Source organism: Balaenoptera borealis, assembly GCF_965194805.1.
Source record: "Balaenoptera borealis genome assembly, chromosome: 14".
Taxonomy (NCBI): domain Eukaryota; kingdom Metazoa; phylum Chordata; class Mammalia; order Artiodactyla; family Balaenopteridae; genus Balaenoptera; species Balaenoptera borealis.
The window spans coordinates 50,885,543-50,907,781 of record NC_138875.1 but is presented as its reverse complement, the minus strand read 5'-3'; the positions used below and the strand labels follow the sequence as shown (position 1 = coordinate 50,907,781).

At 37.5% G+C, this 22,239-nt stretch overlaps 1 protein-coding gene across 4 annotated transcripts in view; it reads right to left on the bottom strand.

The window, feature by feature from the left end:
* Positions 1–22,239, bottom strand: part of OSBPL1A (oxysterol binding protein like 1A) — a 217,630-nt gene that overhangs the window by 128,208 nt on the left and 67,183 nt on the right. For all 4 annotated transcript variants that reach the window (XM_082355474.1, XM_082355473.1, XM_082355475.1 and 1 more), the window contains 3 exons: positions 21,691–21,813; positions 14,924–15,005; positions 1,784–1,890 (listed from right to left, as the gene is read on the bottom strand). In XM_082355474.1, coding sequence (XP_082211600.1) covers positions 1,784–1,890; positions 14,924–15,005; positions 21,691–21,813 — 312 coding nt within the window. The remainder of the gene's footprint in view (positions 1–1,783; positions 1,891–14,923; positions 15,006–21,690; positions 21,814–22,239) is intronic.

The window sequence follows — 22,239 nt, the reverse complement described above, 5'->3', positions numbered from 1 at the left end:
TTAGACAACACCACCTCCTCCCAAAACAAGATAAAACCAATGTTAAAGACACAGAAGCTCCAAGATGCCATCAGAAAAAGGGGTCACAAGTGTTAATTAGACAGCATCCTACAATAACAACCGTGGACTTACACTCAGGGCTTACTATGTGTCAGAAACTATGCTAAGCATTTTGCTTACAATTATCTTACTTAATCCTGATGACTAATTTTAAAGGCGTAAAGAGGTTAATTAGGCTAAACTTTAGGCTAATATTCTTGCACATGTAAATCTACACACAGAGGTGACTACCTAGGCTATTTTTTTTTTAATCTGTTAAAGATTAGGATAGGTTGGCTTCTTCAGAAATTAAAGTACTTCTAATCTAGTGTTCGCCGTAAAACTATACAACCCGAGAACAAAAAAGTTGTCAATACATTCATCAGATACCACACAGGAGATGTGAATTTAGTTTTACAAGGTAATATTACCTGAATCCTGTAACATCATAATTTGTTCTGTTCTGCAATGCTATCATCCTATTTGGATTTATTTAGGTCACTAAATCAGTCCTCATTTAAACAAGCTAGAATATGAAATTTGCAAAGCACCAAAAATAGAAATGCTGAGAAGGGATATTTTCAAACACCATTAGGAGAATCAACCATTTAACATGTTTAATGAACAATTATGTTTTCCCATGGTATTTAACAGAATTCTGTTGAAAGACTTTCTGTAAGTTTGTTTTAAATTAATTCAGATTATTATCACATATTTTTTCTTATTCTCCAAATAAAATAATTATGGAATTTGTGGTATACATAACAAACAGAGCATTTTAAAAATTTCACATGAATTCACAAGGCTTATTTTAATGATGGGAAAATAAAATTTTAGATCCTTACATATAAGAGAAACATATATAAGAACATTTTCATCTATCTTGTTTTACACCAAAACCTAATCTCTAACCAAAAGGCACAAATCAATTGTAACAAGAATAAGAAAGTCAGTGTCCTTGGAGGGTATTGTGCTAAGTGAAGTAAGTCAAACAGAGGAAAAACAAATACCATATGATTTTACATATATGTGGAACCTAAAAAAAAAAGAAAGAAAAAAAAAAAACAAATTTGGTGTCTTAATCTTAAAAGTTGAAGATTAAACATGTGTAGAAATTAAATGGAAAACAAAGCCTATTGCTACTTGGCTTGCAGTAAAATCATGAAAATGAAGGAAAAAACATAAAAAAGAAAAATCTTAGTTCAGACAAAACACACCTTAATGACTTTTCAGTCCTTAGAAAAAGAGTTACTAATGGATGGCATACCACTTTTACTCATATTTGGAAGATCAAATGGCAAATTTTTAAATGGGAGAGAGCAAGCAGCCAAGAGCACAAAACAATATTTAATCCATTAAGCTGAGTTCACATAGGTAAGTATGATAACAATCTATTTTCTAATTAAAAGTATATATTTTTCATATAGAGACCTTTTGTTTCTAGAATATTTTCATATTCCGTCTTATCAAAATGTCACGACAACCCTGAGTAGATCAACTTTAAACATACTTGTTAAATATGGGTACATAAACAAATTAAATGATATGAACAGAAGTTATTTCAGAATTATTCTGCTTAATCAAGAATAAATAAGTTCTAACTTTTGGTGAAAAATGAAGCCGTCGTTGCCTTTATTAACCCTATTTTCTCCTACCTTTGGACAGTCTGAAAGCAATGATGTGTTGGATGATCAAGTGTGACACCCAAACAATTATTTAAAAAATTCAGTTCCAAACTACCTACCCCTTCTTGTTTGGTGAAGAGATTAAGGCAATCACTCAAAGCTACACAAGTTTCTCTAGAAGCTTCAGAGACAACTTCAACTTTCTGAAGGAATGATGGAAGCATTTCTATAAATAAAAAAATAAAGAAAATGAGTGGGATTTTAAGTAATCTTAAAGTAAACTAAGACCACAAACATATTTTTATATCTACTAACCTCATGTTTCCTTCTAGCTGCCTTAAGCAAAGCATATAGTATATTCCTTGGGCATCATAATTAAGCACCTACTGTATACAGGGCACATAAATTAGTACAGAAAAAGAAAGAAGAAAGCCTTGACTTAGAAAAGCCTATATCCTAAAAGGAGAAGAGCCAGGACCTATTAAAAAAATTAAAAAAGGTTCATAGGAATAAATAACATAATGTTTAAGAAAAACAGCTGTCAAGAAGGACTGATATCATTACTTATAAAACATTAACATTTCCTTTCATGATATTCATTACTAGGTAAGTAATTTTATTCAAAGGCAAAGTGCTAAAAAGAGACAAAAATAATCCTGTAGTTGACAATGATGGCTAACAGATCTGAAGGCGGCATTAACTCAACTTCCCCTACTTTTTTTTTTTTAAATCTCATTAATAGGTTTTTAATATGATTTTTAAAAATTTATTTATTTATTTTTTTTATTTTTGGCTGCGTTGGGTCTTCCTTGCTGCATGCATGCTTTCTCTAGTTGCGGTGAGCGGGGGCTACTCTTCATTGTGGTGCGTGGGTGTCTCATTGCGTTGGCTTCTCTTGTTGCGGAGCACGGGCTCTAGGCATGCGGGCTCTAGGCACGCGGGCTCTAGAGCGCAGGCTCAGTAGTTGTGGTGCATGGGCTTCATTGCTCCGCAGCATGTGGGAACTTCCCGGACCAGGGCTTGAACCCTTGTCCCCTGCATTGGCAGGCAGATTCTTAACCACTGTGCCACCAGGGAAGCCCTCCTCTACTTCTTATTTGGATAAATGTTTCGTATAAATACGTCTTTCACTCTCAAAAATATGTCCCTGTCAAGGTCCAGCATCTTTCAGTATGTGTTAAGTTGGGAAATAAATGATAATATCAGTATTTCCCCTGGACCCTTAAAGAAAATCTTAATCCACTTTACCATTACGGAAAACAAACAAACAAACAAACAAAACATAATAACATAACGTTGGCAAAAGAAAGCTGTAAAATACACACACATCACTTAAACAAGTGAAATGTCATATCCTGTCCAGATTAATGTGACATAAGTGTACAGTTGAAATAGCTTGGGATTTTATGTTGATTATACATTAGATCCTTTACATCTGTCCCGTCCATCAAATAAAAAGAATTAAGAAAGTTTTAAGAAAAAATAACTTAAAAGAGAAAGACAATTAAATCTGGAGCATCCTATGTATTTTAAGTAATCTTGATTTACCTAAAACACTATTCTTAAAACATGTTAAACAAGGTCAATAAACAAAGAATCAGGTAAATCCAAATGCCAGCAATTTGCAATGATTAGGCCATAAAACAGTGGGTCCCATCAAGAAACAAAAGTTTTCAAATGGGAAATGGAAAGAAAAATAAAATCTACAGAGAACATATGACAAATTATTTAGCCATTATTCTAAGTGATAAAGTTGTATTGCTCTGTTTTGTTCTTTTTTAAATTTTCCAAATTTTTTACATGAACATGATTTATTTTAGCAAAGACAAGTCCTTTTCTTGGAAAAATTATTTCTCAAAACTCATAAGGCAAAAGTGGGCAACAAAAGGAAAAGGTCAGGGACTTCCCTGGTGGCGCAGTGGTTAAGAATCCGCCTGCCAATGCAGGTGACAGGTTCGAGCCCTGTTCCAGGAAGATCCCACTTGCCGCGGAGCAACTAAGCCTGTGCTCCACAACTGCTGAGCCTGAGCTCTAGAACCCATGAGCCACAACTACTGAACCCGTGTGCTGCAACTCCTGAAGCCTGCGCGCCTAGAGCCCATGCTCCGCAACAAGAGAAGCCACTGCAGTGAGAAGCCCCTGCACCGCAACGAAGAGTAGCCCCCGCTCGCCACAACTAGAGAAAGCCCGCATGCAGCAACGAAGACCCAACGCAGCCAAAAATAAAACAAATAAATAAATTTATAAAAAAAGAAAAAAGAAGGAAAATGTCAGAATGAATGAAAGTAATAAGAGTCTTTCATTAATATCTGGATATAAACACCAAATGACATTTTATCATATTTTTCATCTTATGGAATAGAATTTCCTAGCTATTCTTAATAATACCCAAATAATTGAAAACTACTATATTCTAAAATAATTTTGACTTTACATACTTTTTCTTTTTGAATCTTTGATACACACTGTAAAGATTTATTCTGTACTTAGTTGCTAAATAGCAAAAGACAGTACCATATGCTAGATGCCATGTGACTTAAATAGTACCTCAACAGATGTTTTACACAGAGCTGGGGACCAGGGATGTGAGGAGATGCACAAGAAAAAACAGACACAGCCTCTGCCTTCCATAAATTATCTGGGTAATCTAGAAATTTTCCATTTTCATGGCACAAAGGATAGGTAGCATAGCCATTCATGGATACATTTCTTTTTATTAAATGCCATCACATGCTTAACCATCTCCAATTTTGTCTATGTTTTAGATACCTCACTTAAGATACTTGTTGATAAAAAAAAAAAAAAAAAAAGATACTTGTTGATTAGCATAAAACAAACATTAAATCTCTAAATAAATTTTAAGGAGAATTTTACAAATTTTTAAACAAAACTGACTCTGCAAGCTTTCAAAAGATATTCCAAGAAATATATATTAAGACAAGTTTTTATAAGAATCTATTATTCAGAGTGTGTCAAATTCTTCTGTCCAAAACAGAGTCAAAAGTTACATAACTTGTCTAACAATCTAGTATTCAAACAAGATGTCAGAATTAATATTAACTTCCACGGTGGGACGGTGTAAAAACCATGGACTTTGGCAAATACTCTGGGCAGTGCTGCATACCAGGGACAGTCGGTTCACACTGACGTGCCTCTTATACAATGTCGTCTGCATACTGATTACATAAAAGGAAAACTGCTAAGCTTCTAGAAAAGTTACCAACTGGGAAATCACTGCAAAATATGTTTTAGCCAACTAATATTTAGAGACTGAGCCGTAATAAATAAATGCAAAAAGGCCAGTATGTTAACATATCTGGCCTACTCTGAGAACTGGACACTGTTAATTTGAAAAAAAAAAAAAAAGTTATCTTTTGTACTAAAAATATTGTTGAACTCGGGAAAGATGCTGGAAGATCATATGTGAAAAGCTTAACTTTAGAGACATGTATAAAAAGCTCACAATCTGTCGTTTTCATGATTACACTGTACAATTTTTAATTGGGTAAGTTTTAAAACTAGTGGGGAAGAGCTTGTTTCTTGTTGTTAACAAACTAAACCCTAATACAGAAAACTTCCACTGTTCTCCTTATATAGAAAAAGTCCACACTCCTTAGACTAACATTTAAATCGTTCCATAAACAGCTTCAGCCAGACGGTTTTCCTGGAAATATATGTTTTCCTAGAAATATTAACCTATTATATTTTACTGCTTCTAAACCTTTGTTAAAGATGTTCCATCTTCCGTGAATAATGGAAATAATAATTATTCATATTCAGAAGTTTCCCCACTTAACTAAAACCTTTTTTTTTTCAAGGCCAAGTTTAAATGCTATCCTCCCCATTGAGCCTTCCTTAAATATCACTGTGGGATGTGACCTCTCCTACTGGACTCCAAAAGTAGCCACATCCACTTGTAATAGAGAACATGGCTATTGTACGTATGCTGAATCTCTGCTACCCTCGGTAAACTCTAAACCTCTTTAAGCCCCCAAAGACCATGCACTGAACTTTGTACAAAGAAACGACTCAAATGTTAAAAGACTAAGGAAAATAATAAAAATATTTTATTCCCATGGCTTACACAGAAAATCCAAATAGTTTTGGATTATTTTATTTTACATCAAAAGAGTTACTGTATTTTAGTTTAAAAATATATAAGATACAAACATTTTCATTTATATTACTACAGGTTGTCTAATTAGGGCAGATTGATAAATTATTTAAAACTACATTTTCTTTTTACTTGAGGCATAAGAAAATATAGTTTGCCTGTTTTTCAACATTCACTCAAATATTTCTATCACTGGGGATAAGATATTTAAAAAAAATAAACTGGATGAATGGCATTTCATTTCCTCAACCTAGTCCTTCCGGGAACAGTGCTGCCTCAAGTGTGTTTTCTTTTTTTATGGTAAACACAAACAGCACAGAGAATAAACAGTCCCAAAACTATCTAGTGACAAAGCTAAGGTCATAGGAAATAAAGAAAATATCAAAATAAGACAATTTCTCTCTTGTGGTGAAAAAAATGCAGTGCATCTGACTACGTGCATGAGAGACATGGTCTAACCTGCATGAGAAGAGGTGTTTTTAAAGTTATCTCACACTCAATTGGAATTATATAAATGCCTCAAGAAAATCAGTGCTCTCTCCTCAAAATGGAGAAAAAGATGTCTGCACATAAAAATCAACTATTCTTCTAAAAAACTTCTACTACATAAAGCCGTAACTTAAAAAAAATCGAGATTGGTAACGTTATATAAGATGTAAGAATATAAATTTATCTGTTTCTTGTTCAAATTAAGATGATTAGCTTGAAATCAATCACCCACTAAACAAGTACCACTGAACATTCGATCTGTATATGTCTACATCTATACAACACGCTAGTTGCAACAGAAGTATAAAATATATAGTTCAGAACAGCGTGTGTTAAATGAGTTAAAGCATGAGTTAAATAAGAATAAGAAGATAATAAAAGGGATGTTATAAGATATAAATAGCAAACAAATTGTACATACATAAAAAATGTTACATATTCAGAGAAAAGAGTTACCATTATGGGATGCAGTAATAAAGTGGAGTTTGATAAAAGTAATGGGACTTGAGCCTGATCTTGAAGAATAAGCTTTTTTATTGTTAAATACAATGCCCAATAAAACGAACATATCCAAAATATCTATAACTATTATTTTCAGATAGTACTGAAAATACTGGTCCTGAGAAGAAGAGAGTCTCAGAGTTATGAGAACTCGAGAGGTTAGAGGATTTGCAGCTATCATTTATTGAGTGGCTACCACATGGCAGGCACTACACTCCAGCTGCTGGAGATAGGGCGTAGGTAACTGAGAAACAGTTTTTGTCCTTACAAAACTTGCAGTCTAGCAAGGAAAACAGAAAATAAAACAATTATTATTGAATGAACAGTATTGATCAGAGGGAGTCTTCAGAATAGTGAGAGGGAAAAACATATTTGTTGGAAAAAATAAATTGAATTAATTTAAAATTTTAGAAAAGAGTGTACCAGTTAGGAAGACCTTTTGGGGTTAAAACAGGGAAGAAGCCAGCAGAACTATGAAATGTATTTTGCATTCTTTTGCAAATAAGAGTGAATGGAGGGCTTCCCTGGTGGTGCAGTGATTAAGAAACCGCCTGCCAATGCAGGCAACATGGGTTTGAGTCCTGGTCCGGGAAGATCCCACATGCCGCGGAGCATCTAAGCCCGTGCGCCACAGCTACTGAGCCTGCAAGCCAGGAACTACTGAGCCTGAGTGCCACAACTACTGAGCCCGCATGCGTAGAGCCCGTGCTCCATGACAAGAGAAGCCACTGTAATGAGAAGCCTGTGCACTGCAATGAAGAGCAGCCCCCGCTCGCCACAACTAGAGAAAGCCTGTGCACAGCAATGAAGACACAACGCAGCCAAAAATAAATAAATAAATAAATAAATAAATAAATAAATTGGGAAAAAATAAAGGCTATCATTGGATTTGCATCACTCCTGACTGTACTGTCCTGGCAATGAGCTCCTAACCTTATTTGTGGTAGTGATCTTGTGAGAAAAACCAGTCAACAAAGTAAATGATTCAGGTAGAGTCGCATGTGACCCAGGGAGCTCTGCCTCCAGCAGAGTCAAGAGAGAAGCACTAGTAGGGTCTGTGTCCCAACAAATAAGGTGAAGAGTGAGAGAATTTGATGATGTTTTCTCCTATAGACTGGGCAAAATAAATACGAGTAATAAATCACTTAGTTTCATAACCACTTTGCATCTCTATTTGACTCCTCAACCTGGCTTCCTGAAAGGAAGCCTGGACCTGGGACAGCAGCTCCCTCTCCAGTGCCCTGTATGACAGGCCTGGGCAGGAGCAGCTGTGGTGGCCTGAGCTCTGCTTGCTCTTCCCACCCCTTCTAAGACCTGAGGAGGCTGGGTCTGCCCAGAGGGGAAGATGGAAACAGAAGTGCTACAGTGAAGGGGATTAGTGCCACGACAGGGAAAGTGGAGGGTGATTTGGAAACACATAGTAAGAACACTTAGGCCCATCTTAGAGAAGCCAAGAAGTTTCTAGAAGCTACACTTAAAAGATGAGGAAAAGCTAGTACTTCACACAATGGGAACAAGACCCTAAAGCATGAGAAAAGTTCAGTGCTACTGAACATTGAGTAAGAGGAAGGAAGAGGTGAGAGGTGAGACTGTTGATGTGAGGAGACACAGGTCAAGGTAGAGTGCAATTACCCTAAGACACTGAAGGCCACAAGACCTGATCTGTCTTTAGAGGCACCTCTCAAACCACACCGTGGAACACTACCTGGAGGCAGCATGGCCAGACAAGAGGAGCTGCAACCTACAGGCAGGACGGCTGTGGCCTACGTCAGTGTACTGATGGGGGGACAGAGAAGGGGACAATGGAGAGACAAAGGAGACACAGAACGTGCTGCGCAGGAAGGATGTGCTCCAAGGTTAAGATGACTCCAAGGTTTGGGCTCAGGAAATTGTATCAAACGGTCATGTGTTCTTGCAGATGAAAAATACCAGAAAGAACCTCAGGACAAGAAAAGAGAAGAAAAAAATTGACAGGAAAAATAAAGGGGATTTCTTTGTTGCGAGCTGGAAACTTCAGCCCTGCATCAATCCCACCGTCCCCTTGAACTTCTGAACGGGAGACTATAAGGATTTGAACAGCACCTCAACTACAGCAGCCAAGTGACTGTCCTCAACAAATTCTACCTTTCACTGTAGATGCAGATCTAGGGATGAAAATGTGTAACCTCTTCTAGTTCATAGAGCAAAAGTTTAGGAGTAAATATAGATTTCTCCATTCAGCCCAGACTCATTATTGGCTAAGAGCAGTCTCTGGAGCCAGGGTGCCTAGGGGCACACCCCGTCTGGTATTTTACTAGCTGTGTGACCTAAGACAAGTTACCTAAGCTCTCTGTGTCCCTGTTAGCTTATTTATAAAATGGACATAATAGTTGTTATGTGCTAACACTGGGTTGTCATAAGGAATAAAAGAGTTAATATATGCAAAGTATACAGAACAATGCACAAAAAAAGGCTGTATGTGGCTGCTGTTATTCTAGATAATACAATCTGTGGATTACTGACATACTTTACATTAGAAAGTGCATGGGACACTTGTGGTACCTGGCTTACTAAGTTGATGGAGAAACATCCCTCTAATCCCAACCCATAAAGATGCTGATAAAATAATAATAATAAAATAATATATAGCAGAGTTTGAAAGAACAAAATCCCAGATATGCTGGAAACCAACAGAAAAGTCAAGGCTGACAGAAGAGGCGCGTGCCAGTGAGGGCATGGTATGGAAGGCCAAGCACAGGGGTGTCAGAGGTCAGCTAGGAGATAAAGCAGGGGCTGAAAGCCGTGCCTTCACACCTACATGAGGGGGAGATGTGGCTCTGGTCTCACCAAGCAGAGCAAGGCCTTGACCCCCAGTGAAAGCAGAAATGGGCTCAGGGAAGCAGTGAAGAAGGGCATTTTCTGCCTAGTACTGTGGGTGGGAATCATGAAAAATAGAAATCCCTAGCTCATGCTGCATCTAGATATGCAATCCAATTTTAAAACTATTACATCCTCAACAGAAACAGACACAGAACTACTGTGTAGGGACACTTCCATAATCCAGGAGGCAGAAGAAAACAAGCTCTCAATAAAAAGCTAAAATCCACCCTGAAGGAAACAATCCATCCCAAGGGACAGTTAGCCACAACAACTTGAGATGTAAGAACATGCTGAAAAGGGCTTTAACTTTACACGCTTAAAATTATGAGAGATAAAGTTCGAAATATATGTAACATGAAAGAGCAGGCTTCTATGGAAAAACATTAAAACTTTAAAACCACTACCTAGAATTTCTAGAATTATGAAATACAATTAGGATCAGAAAGTCAAAGGATTAAACAGACAAAACAGATCAAACTGAGAAAGAAACTGAAACTAGAAAACAGATCTGAGGAAACTGCTCAGAATGTAACAGAAAAATAGAAAGAGTATGAGGAACTAAGAGGTGGGGGGATAAATAAGAAGGTTCCACACATACCCACGAGGAGTTTCAGCAGAAGAGAACAGAACGAATGAAGAAGCACAGTGTGAGGAGAGAATGGCGAAGAACTTTCCCAGATTGAAGAAAGAATGAATGAGTCTTTGAATTAAAAACCGTCTCAAGCAGCAGATATTAAGACAGATTAAAACTGCAAACCACCAAAGACAAAGTGGAGATCTTTGAAAAGCCGTAAGTGAACATAAAAAGAAAAAAAAAAAAAAAAGACTGTTCACCAAAGAATCATCATTAGACTATCAGAAGCCAGAAGAAATTGGAATCACATCTTCAAAATGCTAATGGACGGTAACTAACGCAGTGGGGGTAAAATAAAGATCTAGATGAGAGAGAAATTCTACCACCCACAGGTCCTCAGTGGAAGAACTACTCAGAAGTCTGCCTCAGGAAAAACACTGAATCCAGAGGAGAAGAGTAGGGTATAAAAACCAATGGCACTGACTGCGGAACCCCTATTGGTAAAAGAATGCAAAACACTCTCCAGTGTGGACAGCTTCTTCCCCAATTTGTTTGTCTCTATAAGGTCTCACCGAATGGTACAATCTGTTCACTCACTAACTTGACAGAACAAATGCAGTACTTGTTTCTCCCTGAGTTCAATAGAAATAAGTTATAAATTTATTAGCTAAATACGTCATTCATTTTCTTCACTCAAAATGCGTGTGTGTGTGGATGGGAGGGGAGGGGAGGGGAGGGGAGGAAGGAGAGGGGGAGAAAGAGGCAAGCGAGCACAGCACCTACCACATGCCGTGCACTGTTCAGGAACTGAATATAATCGGTGAACAAAACAGACCAAAGTTCCTCCCTTCGTGGAGTTTATATTCCAAAAGGAGAGGCAGACAATCAACTCCACACACATATATAGGAAGGTTGATAAGTGACAAAGAGAAGAATAACACAAGGAAGGGGATAGCCCGTGCTGGAGCTGGAAGTTTAGCCGGGACTTGGTATCAGTAATATCCTGGCAGGAAGAGCTGGCAAAGTCAAAGTGTAACTGAAAAGAATTTTAAAAAGAGATGACTCACAAAGATGAGGAGCGTGAGTGAACTAACAGAGAGGCATGCAGGACAGTTACTACCCTGGGACAGAGGGGCCAAGGGAAGGTACAGTAGGAGCGGGAGTCACAGAATGGGGCCCTGGGCCGGGTGGAGCCCAGCAGCAGGGTCAGACCACAGACGGCAGGAGGGAGCAGGGTAACCCCGACCTACTCCTCCTCCCACCCCTCCACCCATCTCCGCACAGGACCTCCCATTTGCTGGACCCAATCAGAGGGCCAAGGGCAAAGAAGCCCTAGTGATACTTCTAAAGTCGACAGTGATCATGGGCTCAGGGCACCAAGCAGGGCAGAGAACAGCCGTGGGGGAGCAAACCAGTGCAGGAGGCAAGAGAGGGCCTCAGTCGGAAGGTTCTGCTGGAGTAGAGACCTGGGGAGGGAGGGCGAACCCTGGAGTAAAGCCTTACAGGCAGAGGTGCCAGAACACCCGCCCAGGCCCAAGGCAGCTTTGAGGGACAGCAAGAAGGCCAGTGAGGCTGGAGAGAGGCAGGCGGGGGAAGCAGGAGATGAAGACAGAGATGAGAGGGGACTGCAAGGCTCTGCAGATCATTAGAAGGACTCTGTCTTTCACTCTAAGTGAGAAGACCTGGAAGCAAACGGATGTTCTGAGCAAAGGACATCAACCCGCTGATGCTTTAGAAAGATCCCCGGGGCAGGGACGGTAGGGACAAGGGTGGGATCTGAGTCAGGAGGCTGTTTTAATAGTGCGTGTAGGAGACAAGCGTGGCTTAGACTGGGGTGGCAACAGTGAAGGTGGTGATAAGAATATTTACTCAAAGCCTAGAATTTTGAGGAGAGTTTTAAGTGGGTTGAATAAAAGTGCTTTTCCTTTTAAGATTTTTTTCTTTTAGATAACTGAAAACATGCTAATGTCTTTAACCAGGGATTTACTATATACATTTAGTAACATGCAATAAAGTACATGCATTAAACTTGGCATGTAAAGTAATATATCTTTTTTGGAAATTAACTTAGCAGTATATATCAATAGGCTCAAAAATGTTAATATACTTTCACCCATTAATCCCACTTCCAAGAATCCTATGGTAATAAAGTGATGTGATTAAATATAAATGTACAATACAACATTATTTATAATAGTCAAACCCTGGCTGCTACACCTAAGGGTAAATTTAAGGTTGTCGGGGAGAAAAGATTGACTGCATGGCTTTCAGGAAGTCTTCCAAAAGTTTTATAAGTTTGAGTGGTTTTATTTGTTTTTGCAACCAGGCTTTTGGTAAAGATAAAATAGTAGAGATTTTAAAACAGCATTCTTTGCACCTTGAGTGATGTGTTGCCAATGTCACATACATAAATTTGGCATTAATCCAGGCAGAAATTAGGTTTAAGGTCCACTCATGAAAACAAAAGCATTATTTTAATAGAGGACATTTCAGACCAAAGACACAGTGTTTGGTCAAAAGTGTTTACGGGGGTCACGGGGGAGAAGAATTGTAAATAAAGCTAAAAAATCAGTTTGTGATCGGGCTATGAAAGTCCTTAAATGCCAGGATAAAGAGTTTGCATTTTATTCTGTAGTTTCAAGGACACTTAAAAGATTTTCTCAACAGAAAAAAAAAAAAAAATTTATAATAATTTTTTTAAAAAGTAACTTTCTAAAATTAATCTGGCAGCAATAATGCAGTATTTCACAGAATTTGAGTTGGAAGAGTTCCTGAAAGGCTTCCGATTCAATTCCCTTGAAGGATGGAATGCAGGAGGTTCCCAAAGGCAGGGAGGCTAAAGGACAGGCTGCTGCAGTGATTTGGATTGAGGTGGTGCAGAGCACAACAGGTACCGTAGAAGACGCAATAAGGAAGAAGGGCGTTGAGTCTTAAAGTTCATGTTCATATAATTTCGTACTAAAATGTAAGACAACTAACAATTTCAACCACAAGAGCTGGACTCTGCCCACAAACATTTTAGTTTTTCATCTTGAGAAGTCACTGGCAAACTATGTAGGCAGTTTGGAACAGGATGTGTATCTATCAGCTTCCTTTAATACAACACACGGTACAAGATTATTCTGTACAATCCCTTGGCATTAAGAGCAGCCTCAGTTACCTTCAAAACTCCAATTCCATTCATGAAATCATCTCAACCCTATTTACTTAGTATTTACATAAAATGTAGGTTTATTTATCTACACCAATCTTTCAGAAAATAACGTCTATAATTGTTTATGTATAAACCCACTGACTTTTACTGTAGATATATGAAATAGCATTGTCAGATCACAGTCAAATATTTCAAAGTTTCCCAGATGACACTGTCCAAAATGAAATCACTCTTGTGGTACTGAGTATCATGTATGTCTCCAAGAGCACAAATGATGCATGCCATCATTATGAGTGACATGTCATACCAATGGTCTGAACCAAGAGATCTGACTCAAGGTTTAAAAGAAAAAAACAACGTAATTTAGTTGTAGTTCTCATATAATTTCTTTCTTTGGTCCAAGTTAAAGAAATTAATCCTTATATTTCATCTCACTCTGTACAGTTTCTGTATCTTTTAAATGTTGTTAGTATCTCTGCTTAGTTTTGATGGTTTTTGGTGAGGATGGTATTTTAAAAGCCCACTGATGGTCACAGTTGCATAGCTCTGTGAATATACTAAAAGCCACTGAACGGTATATTCCACATAGGTGAATTCTAGGCTTATGTGAATTATGTCTAATGAAGCTGTTATTATTTAAAAAGCCCATTGAGGATGAAGAGCCTTAAGTAATAAAATATTCTTGCTTGCAATTAATAATCAAAGTGACTTGACTGCTGTCCTTCCCAAAGCTTTCATCACTCATATAAATACGTGTTTGTTGAACTGAAGTAAAGGGATGCCCAAGGTACATCTGGACAGATACAGAACATTTATGTTCAGTTTACTCTAATATTAACATTTCTTCACATTCCCTGGGCACACACAAACTAGATCATGATTAAAATGAGTAGTTAATCACAAACTCATAGACAACTCAGTTAATTATATTTTAGTGGAGTTATTTATAAACACATCACAGCTAAAATCTAAAGCAACTGTTCAGAGTCTTAAGTCTAAGGAACATGATAACTGTTTAATTTATATAGTAATCAATAATTTTTTCTCAAAACCTAATTTGTGTATTGGATTTTATATTGGGATTTTGTATTTTGTATTGGATTGTATTTTGACTTTTGGAGTATTTATAATTAACTCCTGATAATTCATAACTAAAGGAGAGTAAAGGCATAAAAAATTACCTTTGAAAGGGAGGTTAATAATTAGACAAATTCACACATACATTCACAGAATGGCAAAAGACTACCAACCCCTTCATTTTATAGATAGGGAAACCGAGGCTCAGAGAAATTAAATGTTCTGCTCAAAAGTAACAACTAATAAGTGGCAGAACAAGGATTCAAACCCAAGACAATTTGACCGCAAAATCCAAGTCTTCTGGGATTCATAAACAGTCTCACTACGTAGCCTAAACGAATTCACAGCCCCAGAAGGTTAACTTTAACTTTTTCAAATACAATTCTGAATTCAAACCCCAAAATTATCTAAAATGTATAGTCAACCAAAGGGTGAACATCTATGATAATGGGTTGTGTTCAAGAGTGGGGTATGGGGTGTGTCTTTTTTACCTTTAGCCGCGTCACACTCCTTAATCATTCTGAGAAAGTTGGAAATTTCCCTGTCTAGTCTCTGTTGGCATGTCTGTGCTTTCTGGAAAAGGAAAAAAGAAGAAGACAAAGTTAAACTAATAAAGGATTTTTACAGTACATATGCTTTAATGTTTCCATCAAAACTTTTACTTCATAGGTTGATACACTGTAATAATTGAGACATATTCCTAACAGAGAGAAAAAGGTGAGAGAAAATTGCCTTAGAAACTGAATATAACCCTTAGTTAATCACGTACAGATTAATAAAAATAAATCTCTCTAAATTTTAAATACATTCAACATGTCAAACACGTACCATACAACTGCATTAATTACTTCTAATAACTCATTACACAATATATATCTGAGGAGTTAGATTCCTGATTTATTCAAACTTTTAGTAGGCTTGATTAAATTCATCGAGAAATTATAAAATGCACCCATTAAGAATATATTTTCTTTTTTTTTTTTTTTTAAAGGAATTCCGTTATTTTTATTATTTATTTATTTTTAGCTGTGTTGGGTCTTCGTTTCTGTGCAAGGGCTTTCTCTAGTTGCGGCAAGCGGGGGCCACTCTTCATTGCGGTGCGCAGGCCTCTCACTATCGCGGCCTCTCTTGTTGTGGAGCACAGGCTCCAGACGCGCAGAGCTCAGTAGTTGTGGCTCATGGGCCTAGTTGCTCCGCAGCATGTGGGATCTTCCCAAAGCAGGGCTCGAATCCGCATCCCCTGCATTGGCAAGCTGACGCTCAACCACTGCACCCCCAGGGAAGCCCAAGAATATATTTTAAAAACTGCTTTTGCTTAAAAACTCCAGATGGTACGAACATTTGGAAACCACAAGCTGATTTTCGTTCAGCAATCTAAGTGCACACAGCCCTCACATAATCAGACCAATAAGGACATCTTCTTAGTAAGTAAAAGCTTGTAAAAATAAGGGACAGCATTCATTTTTCCTTGTAATTTGAAATTTCTACATATTTAGATCCCTAAAAGCAAAACATAAATACAGAGTTTCATGATGTACGTTGCATCCCATCTTAGTATAGATTTGGAAGTCCAAAATGAAAAAGTCAGATAAAACCATTTATTACATTAACAATGTAATTTTGAAGTTAGTTTTATTTAGTTTCCCTTTAAAGGAAACTAAGAAGCAAGAATAAGAAGCAAGAAAATCATCGCTGTAAAGTTGGTTGGTTACAGCAATAAGAAAATATTCTGAGAACCTTGACCTTACCAATATTAGTTTCACATTGTTGAAGGCAGGGTAATACATTTAGCCTGTGAATCTTCCCTACTTGGTACTCCTAATCTCAACTGACTCATCCCCAAAACACTTTTGCTCCCCCTAAATCAGACCTAAGTGCCAAGGTGATATAGGTACACATGCTTTTCACCTTATAAATTTTTCAGTGCTTCTGAAGCTCAGCTCAACCACAGCAGAATTACTCATGGTACCACATTAGGGACAAGCAATGTTCTCTTTAAAACGTACATTACTCTATTTTGAGAGCTCCAACAACATAAAAATGCAATTCACTTTTTTTGGGGGGGAGAGGGAGAATACCTACATTGTGCAATTTGAAACACCACAGATACTGTATGCTGGATCATTTTTCCAGACATAGCCTGTAAATACATGTTTAAGGCAGGAGAAAAGTCAATTGGGGACCATTGAAAACATGCACTGCGCAACCAAATGTTATCACTCATAATTTATTAATAGAAAATTGTCATTTTCAGTCTATACATATTTAATACCCCTGCCCACGTGCGCGCTGCGCCAGTGCTACTGTTTTCTCTTTTTTCTCCTATGGTGAAAGTTAGCTGGGTGCACAAAAGCAAGCACTGGCTTCATTTGCAGACTGTGAATCTGTGATCAACATCACAGTTCCTGTGGTTACCGTTAAAGACAAGAAACACTATTACATTCATCTTCCCTTGGCATATCTGATAGTTACTGAAAAAAGTTCCCTTGATCCACAATTTATTTAAGAGTTACGATAGGTCAGCTGGAGAAGATCTGATCAACACATACTGTTTTATAGTTGGGTACAAATGTGTGTCGTCTATTCTAAACAATTAATGCCATTTAACTGATGCAAAAAACCCAGAAAGAGGTTATTAATACAATTTTTAAAAACCACATTCTTCAATTTGCGATCATTTCCTTGTAGCAGCTACTGGTTATATTACAAAAGCCTAAAAATCTAATTAGGAAGGTTAATGCTCATGCATTCTTTGCAGAGCCCAGCATGGTGTCTCACTGACTTCTATGCCATGCACCTTATGTCAGGTTTTAATTTTTCTAATTTTTTTTTTTTTTTCGCCATGCCGCACAGATTGCGGGATGATCTTGGTTCCCTGACCAGGGTCGAACCTGTGCCCCCGTGCAGTGGAAGTGTGGACTCCTAACCACCGGACTGCCAGGGAATTCCCTAGGTTGTAATTTTTATTTACACTACATAAATGAGATCCCACTCGAGCAGTGTTCTAATACCCGAAGTGAGACAGTATTTTAGATCCAGGTTATCTGGCACAGAGCCCAAGAAAAGGAACACACCCACACACCTGGGCTGCAGAGAGTCGGAGGCGCCCAGGCTGAGTAGCCGGGCCACAGTCAGGACACCGGTCTCCTGCAGCTACTTCTGCCCACCCAGACTCCCGCTGTTGGTTTTGTTTAAGTTGATGTTAAACTACTCTATCAACCCTGACATATGAGAAAGTTCAAAAATGTATATCAAGGGGGTGGGCATCTAGGGAGGAGTGGATAGGGTAGGAGAGAGAGGTCATTAATGCCAGCCTATTTGCCACATACAGACAATCCACATTTGGTTAATTAAGAACCGAAGCATTAGCAGATACAGACTACCATATATAAAATAAACAACAAGGTCCTACTGTACAGCACAGGCAACTGTATTCAATATCCTGTAATAAACTGTAATGGAAAAGAAGAAAAAGAGTGTATGTATATGTATAACTGAATCACTTTGATGTACACCAGAAACTAACACAACACTGTAAGTCAACTATACTTCAATTAAAAAAAAAAGAACCAAAGCAGACTGCCTCCTCAGAAATAAAAAGAAACTAATGATACACACAACACGGCAGGTGAAAGATGACAGGCACCAAAGAGCACATATGGTGTGATTCCATTTAGATGGAATCCTAGAATGGGCAAAGCCAACAATACCTGTGATGACAGAGCAGATGAGCAGCTGCCTGAGATCGAGTGGAGGGCACTGTCTGGAAGGGGCACCAGAGAGCTTTCTGAGGTGATGAAAATGTTCTACACCCTGATAGGAGTGGTGGTTACACAGGGTATTTGTCAAAACACATCACACTGAAGATGCTAAAATGCCCTCCTTTTATTACATAAAAATTGTACCTTAATAATATTAAACTTTAAAAATAATGGTTGTAAAACCCTGACAACTTTCCTCTGCAGAAAACAGCCAGCATTGCGAGTACTGGTGCCCCGTACTCATCTCCAAATCTTCCTAATTCCAGCCAAATCCACTTCAAGGATAACCCCACACTCCATCTTCCCTCAATCTAAGCCAGTCCACAGCACACTGATTCTTTTTGGTACCTGGTGATTTGTAATCTTCTTAATGTTGTATTTTGCATTAGTTATCTACACAAAGTTAAAAAAAAAGAAAGAAAGAAAAAAGAAACACAATACATGGAGAAAGGCAACTCTCCCTCACGTATTTGTCAGTCCTACAGTCCCTGTTTTCCCCCTTTCCCAGTCTCAAAGCAACAACTGCTAATAATTTCTCATCTTTCCTGGGATGATCTAACCTATACAAATGTGTGTGTACATCCCTGCTTTCTTTCTGCCATGTAGAAGCATATTAGATACACCATTTAACACCTTGCCCTTTTCACGTAGCTATAAATCTTAACTATATCAATATATATATATAAATCTGCCTGATTCTTGTATGGGTGTACCACTCTATCAGCTTTGAGGTGATGTACACTCATCTTTCTGCACATTCATTTTAATTAGAAATCATTTCTTCTTCAGTCAGGGAAGTCTGATATTACTTTCTCATTTGGTTTAAATTTAGCATCATCTGCTCATTATTTCTTATCACACAGGTACAGTTCAGAGCCTATAAGAATCAAGATGTCATCAACAAATAAAAACCCCACTCTCCTAGTGCCCCCTCAAGCTAAGAGCCTACCCCAACTTGATCCAAAAGAACTTTCTACAATGATGAAAACATTCTATATCTGCACTGTCCAAGGTGATAGCCACATGTAACTACTGAGCACTTGAAATGTGGCTAGTTAAAATGAGGAAATGAGTTTTTCATTTAACTCCAATTCATTTAAGTGTAAATAGCCACGTGTATCTAGTAGCTATCGTATTGGACAGTGAAGTTCTGTACCAATACTTGTTTACATTTCTCTTCCATTTTTTATTTCTGAAATATTTTCAAGTTGCCATTAAGGCAACAACTGTAAGGCCAGTATTTCTATGATTTGTCTTACACTTTTCTCCCCGTAGGCCTAACCTCAAGGCAGTGACAGACTGAAGGCTAAGAGAAAATGTTTTAAGTTTTTGGAGACCCTCATTTAGGTGGAGGTAAAGTGGGACCAAGAGTATCATATAACATGGTCATTTTTTCAGTGTGGACATTCCCCCATTCCCCCAATTTCTTATAGATCTACTTACTCGTCCAAAAGCATGTTGAGGAAATGAGGTTAATTTTACGTTAATTCGGGAAGTTTCAGAACATTCCAGTCCTAGAGCTCCTCATTTCCTTTAGAAAGTCTATAGACATCTAGAATAGGTCTATTTCACAAATTGGTCTGAGTATTTCCTTGCAACCGAAGAACCCAGGGATCGAGGGCATTTTGGAGCCAGTCTACCACAAGCTACACATCAATACACATCAAAGTTCATTTCAGATTTTCCCATTTTTGACCAACCTCCACAAACTGAGACAGAGTCAGAATTCCCAGAATTAGCATTCAAATTCTGTTGGACAAAGATAAGTGTATAACCTGCAAAACCTCAAGTACTTAACACTGGCTGAAACTCTCACTGACATCAGGTGCTATAAAATCTAGAAGGCAAAAACCTCAGGGCTTTAAAGTTAACACAATATTCAAATAAAGAATAAAATAAAAGGTACAGTTGTGGCTGATAACCCTAAAATTTGAAAATTAAGCTAAAGAAGAAACATTTCTTCAAGTTTTTTAATGATATGCAAGTTAGTATGCTTTTATTTTACCTGTAACTTCCATTAAATAGGTCTTTAAATTACCATAATCCTGGGAAAGAAATTGCTGTGCTTTGTAAGCCCTTCCAGGTTTTATCATTTACCTTATATTGAGGGTGGATAAATAGGGAAGGATTTCTTTTCACTTAGGGAACCTGACCAGAAGTTAAAATATTTAGCACAGCTTTATTTTTTACTTGTTTAACATGATTTTGGTCAGAGATATTTAAACCTTCTTTATTTACCTGAACAGTTTTAATGTTATTTAGATGCTCTGGTAGATGTTACTTCTGCAAAGTTCACTGATCTGAAAATTATGCTTATGGCTGTCACCATAAACATATTCAGCCTTAAAATAGAAGGAGTGCTGGTAAAGCAACAGTCAACTACTGGGGAATGTCTTCAACAAAACATGGAAGGGCTCAAATTCTCTAACGTTCATCGTAAATTAAGATTAGGGATCAAAAGTGTCAAAATCTCTTTCTTACTTTAAGGTTATAGGTCCCTAACAAAACTCCTTCGGTATTAGCAAACTTAAATTCACTAAAGTTGTTGATTTAGAAACATTCAAATCCTGCAATAAATTCATTTCATTAAAAAAAAGATTACCAAATGTAAAATAGATAGCTAGTGGGAAGCAGCCGCACAGCACCGAGAGATCAGCTCGGTGCTTTGTGTCCACCTAGAGGGGTGGGAGGGAGACGCAAGAGGGAGGGGATATGGGGATACATATGTATATGTATAGCTGATTCCCTTTGTTATACAGCAGAAACTAACATACCATTGTAAAGCAATTATACTCCAATAAAGATGTTTAAAAAAAAAAGATTAAATTTAGTAGGCAAATTCATATGCTCTGACATAATTATTTAGATTGAAACACATCATCCTTTCGTAGTTCTAATTCTTCCAAACCCATTCATTTAAAAGGTATAGCCAGAAAACTGATGCCAAGAAAAAAATACCTATTTCACTTCAATTACTTATGTTGGTATTTCTCTATGGATGAGGCACTGATGTCACTTCAGATGAGGGCCTCTCCATTCATTACTGATGCTTTACCTTACCTCTAATCAATGAAGTTACAGATTACAGGTGCTTTTAAATGAAACTACAGACCACGAAAGGTATCACTATGGTTGCATTATTTAAACTCTGAAATATACAGTGAAGTCATAAAGGGCAGTAAGGCAAGCAATGCATGCCCCCCCTACTGGCGGCAGCTTTCAAAGAGAATGACAATCTGATTACAACATAAAAATCTTAACCAAAAAAGATACACGCAGGCACATGCCTAGCTTTAGAGCCTATTTACCGAGATATCTGATAGTTAATACTGTAACAGAGACAGCGTAAGTAGCAAGAGAATATTACTGGAAAAGAAATACTACTTCCACTGTTGTGAGAAATCTTAATTTCAAAACCTCATATTTAAAAAAAAAAAAAATTCTTGGTAAAACCTGAGTGATAGAGTTAGGTATACAGGTCAGGTTTTCCTACTTACCTCTAAGGATTCCTTCAAGTCTACAGCAGAAACTGCATCTTCCTCTTCATCATCAGTCAGCTGGTCCTGTGAACAGTAGTGAGTGCTGTAAGCAGAATGTTCTTCTATTGCTTCCATCCAGTCCTGAAATAATACAAGGATTTAAATAAAAGTAAAACACATTTCTACTCAAAACAGATATTATGACAACAATCTGGGAAGAATAAAATGTACGTGGAGAAAAAAAAAATATTACGGCCTCAAAAAAACAAAACAAAACAAAACAAAGAATTCCCAACACCAAAATAATGATGCAGGTCTCTTGTCCATGACATGTCTGGATAAAAAATTTTCCCAATACTTTAAAAAATACCATCTATAAGTTTACATATTCATTCAAATTAATACTGAAACACATTATAAAAACTAAACAATGGGTGGAGAATCTTGCACTTAGAATTATAGGTTCTCAACACTGTTGAATAAGTTACTGTATAAGATGCATCCAGAAACAATTTACCAACTTGCCATAAGCGCAAGACACTCAGACCATTTTAAGAGAGCCAACAA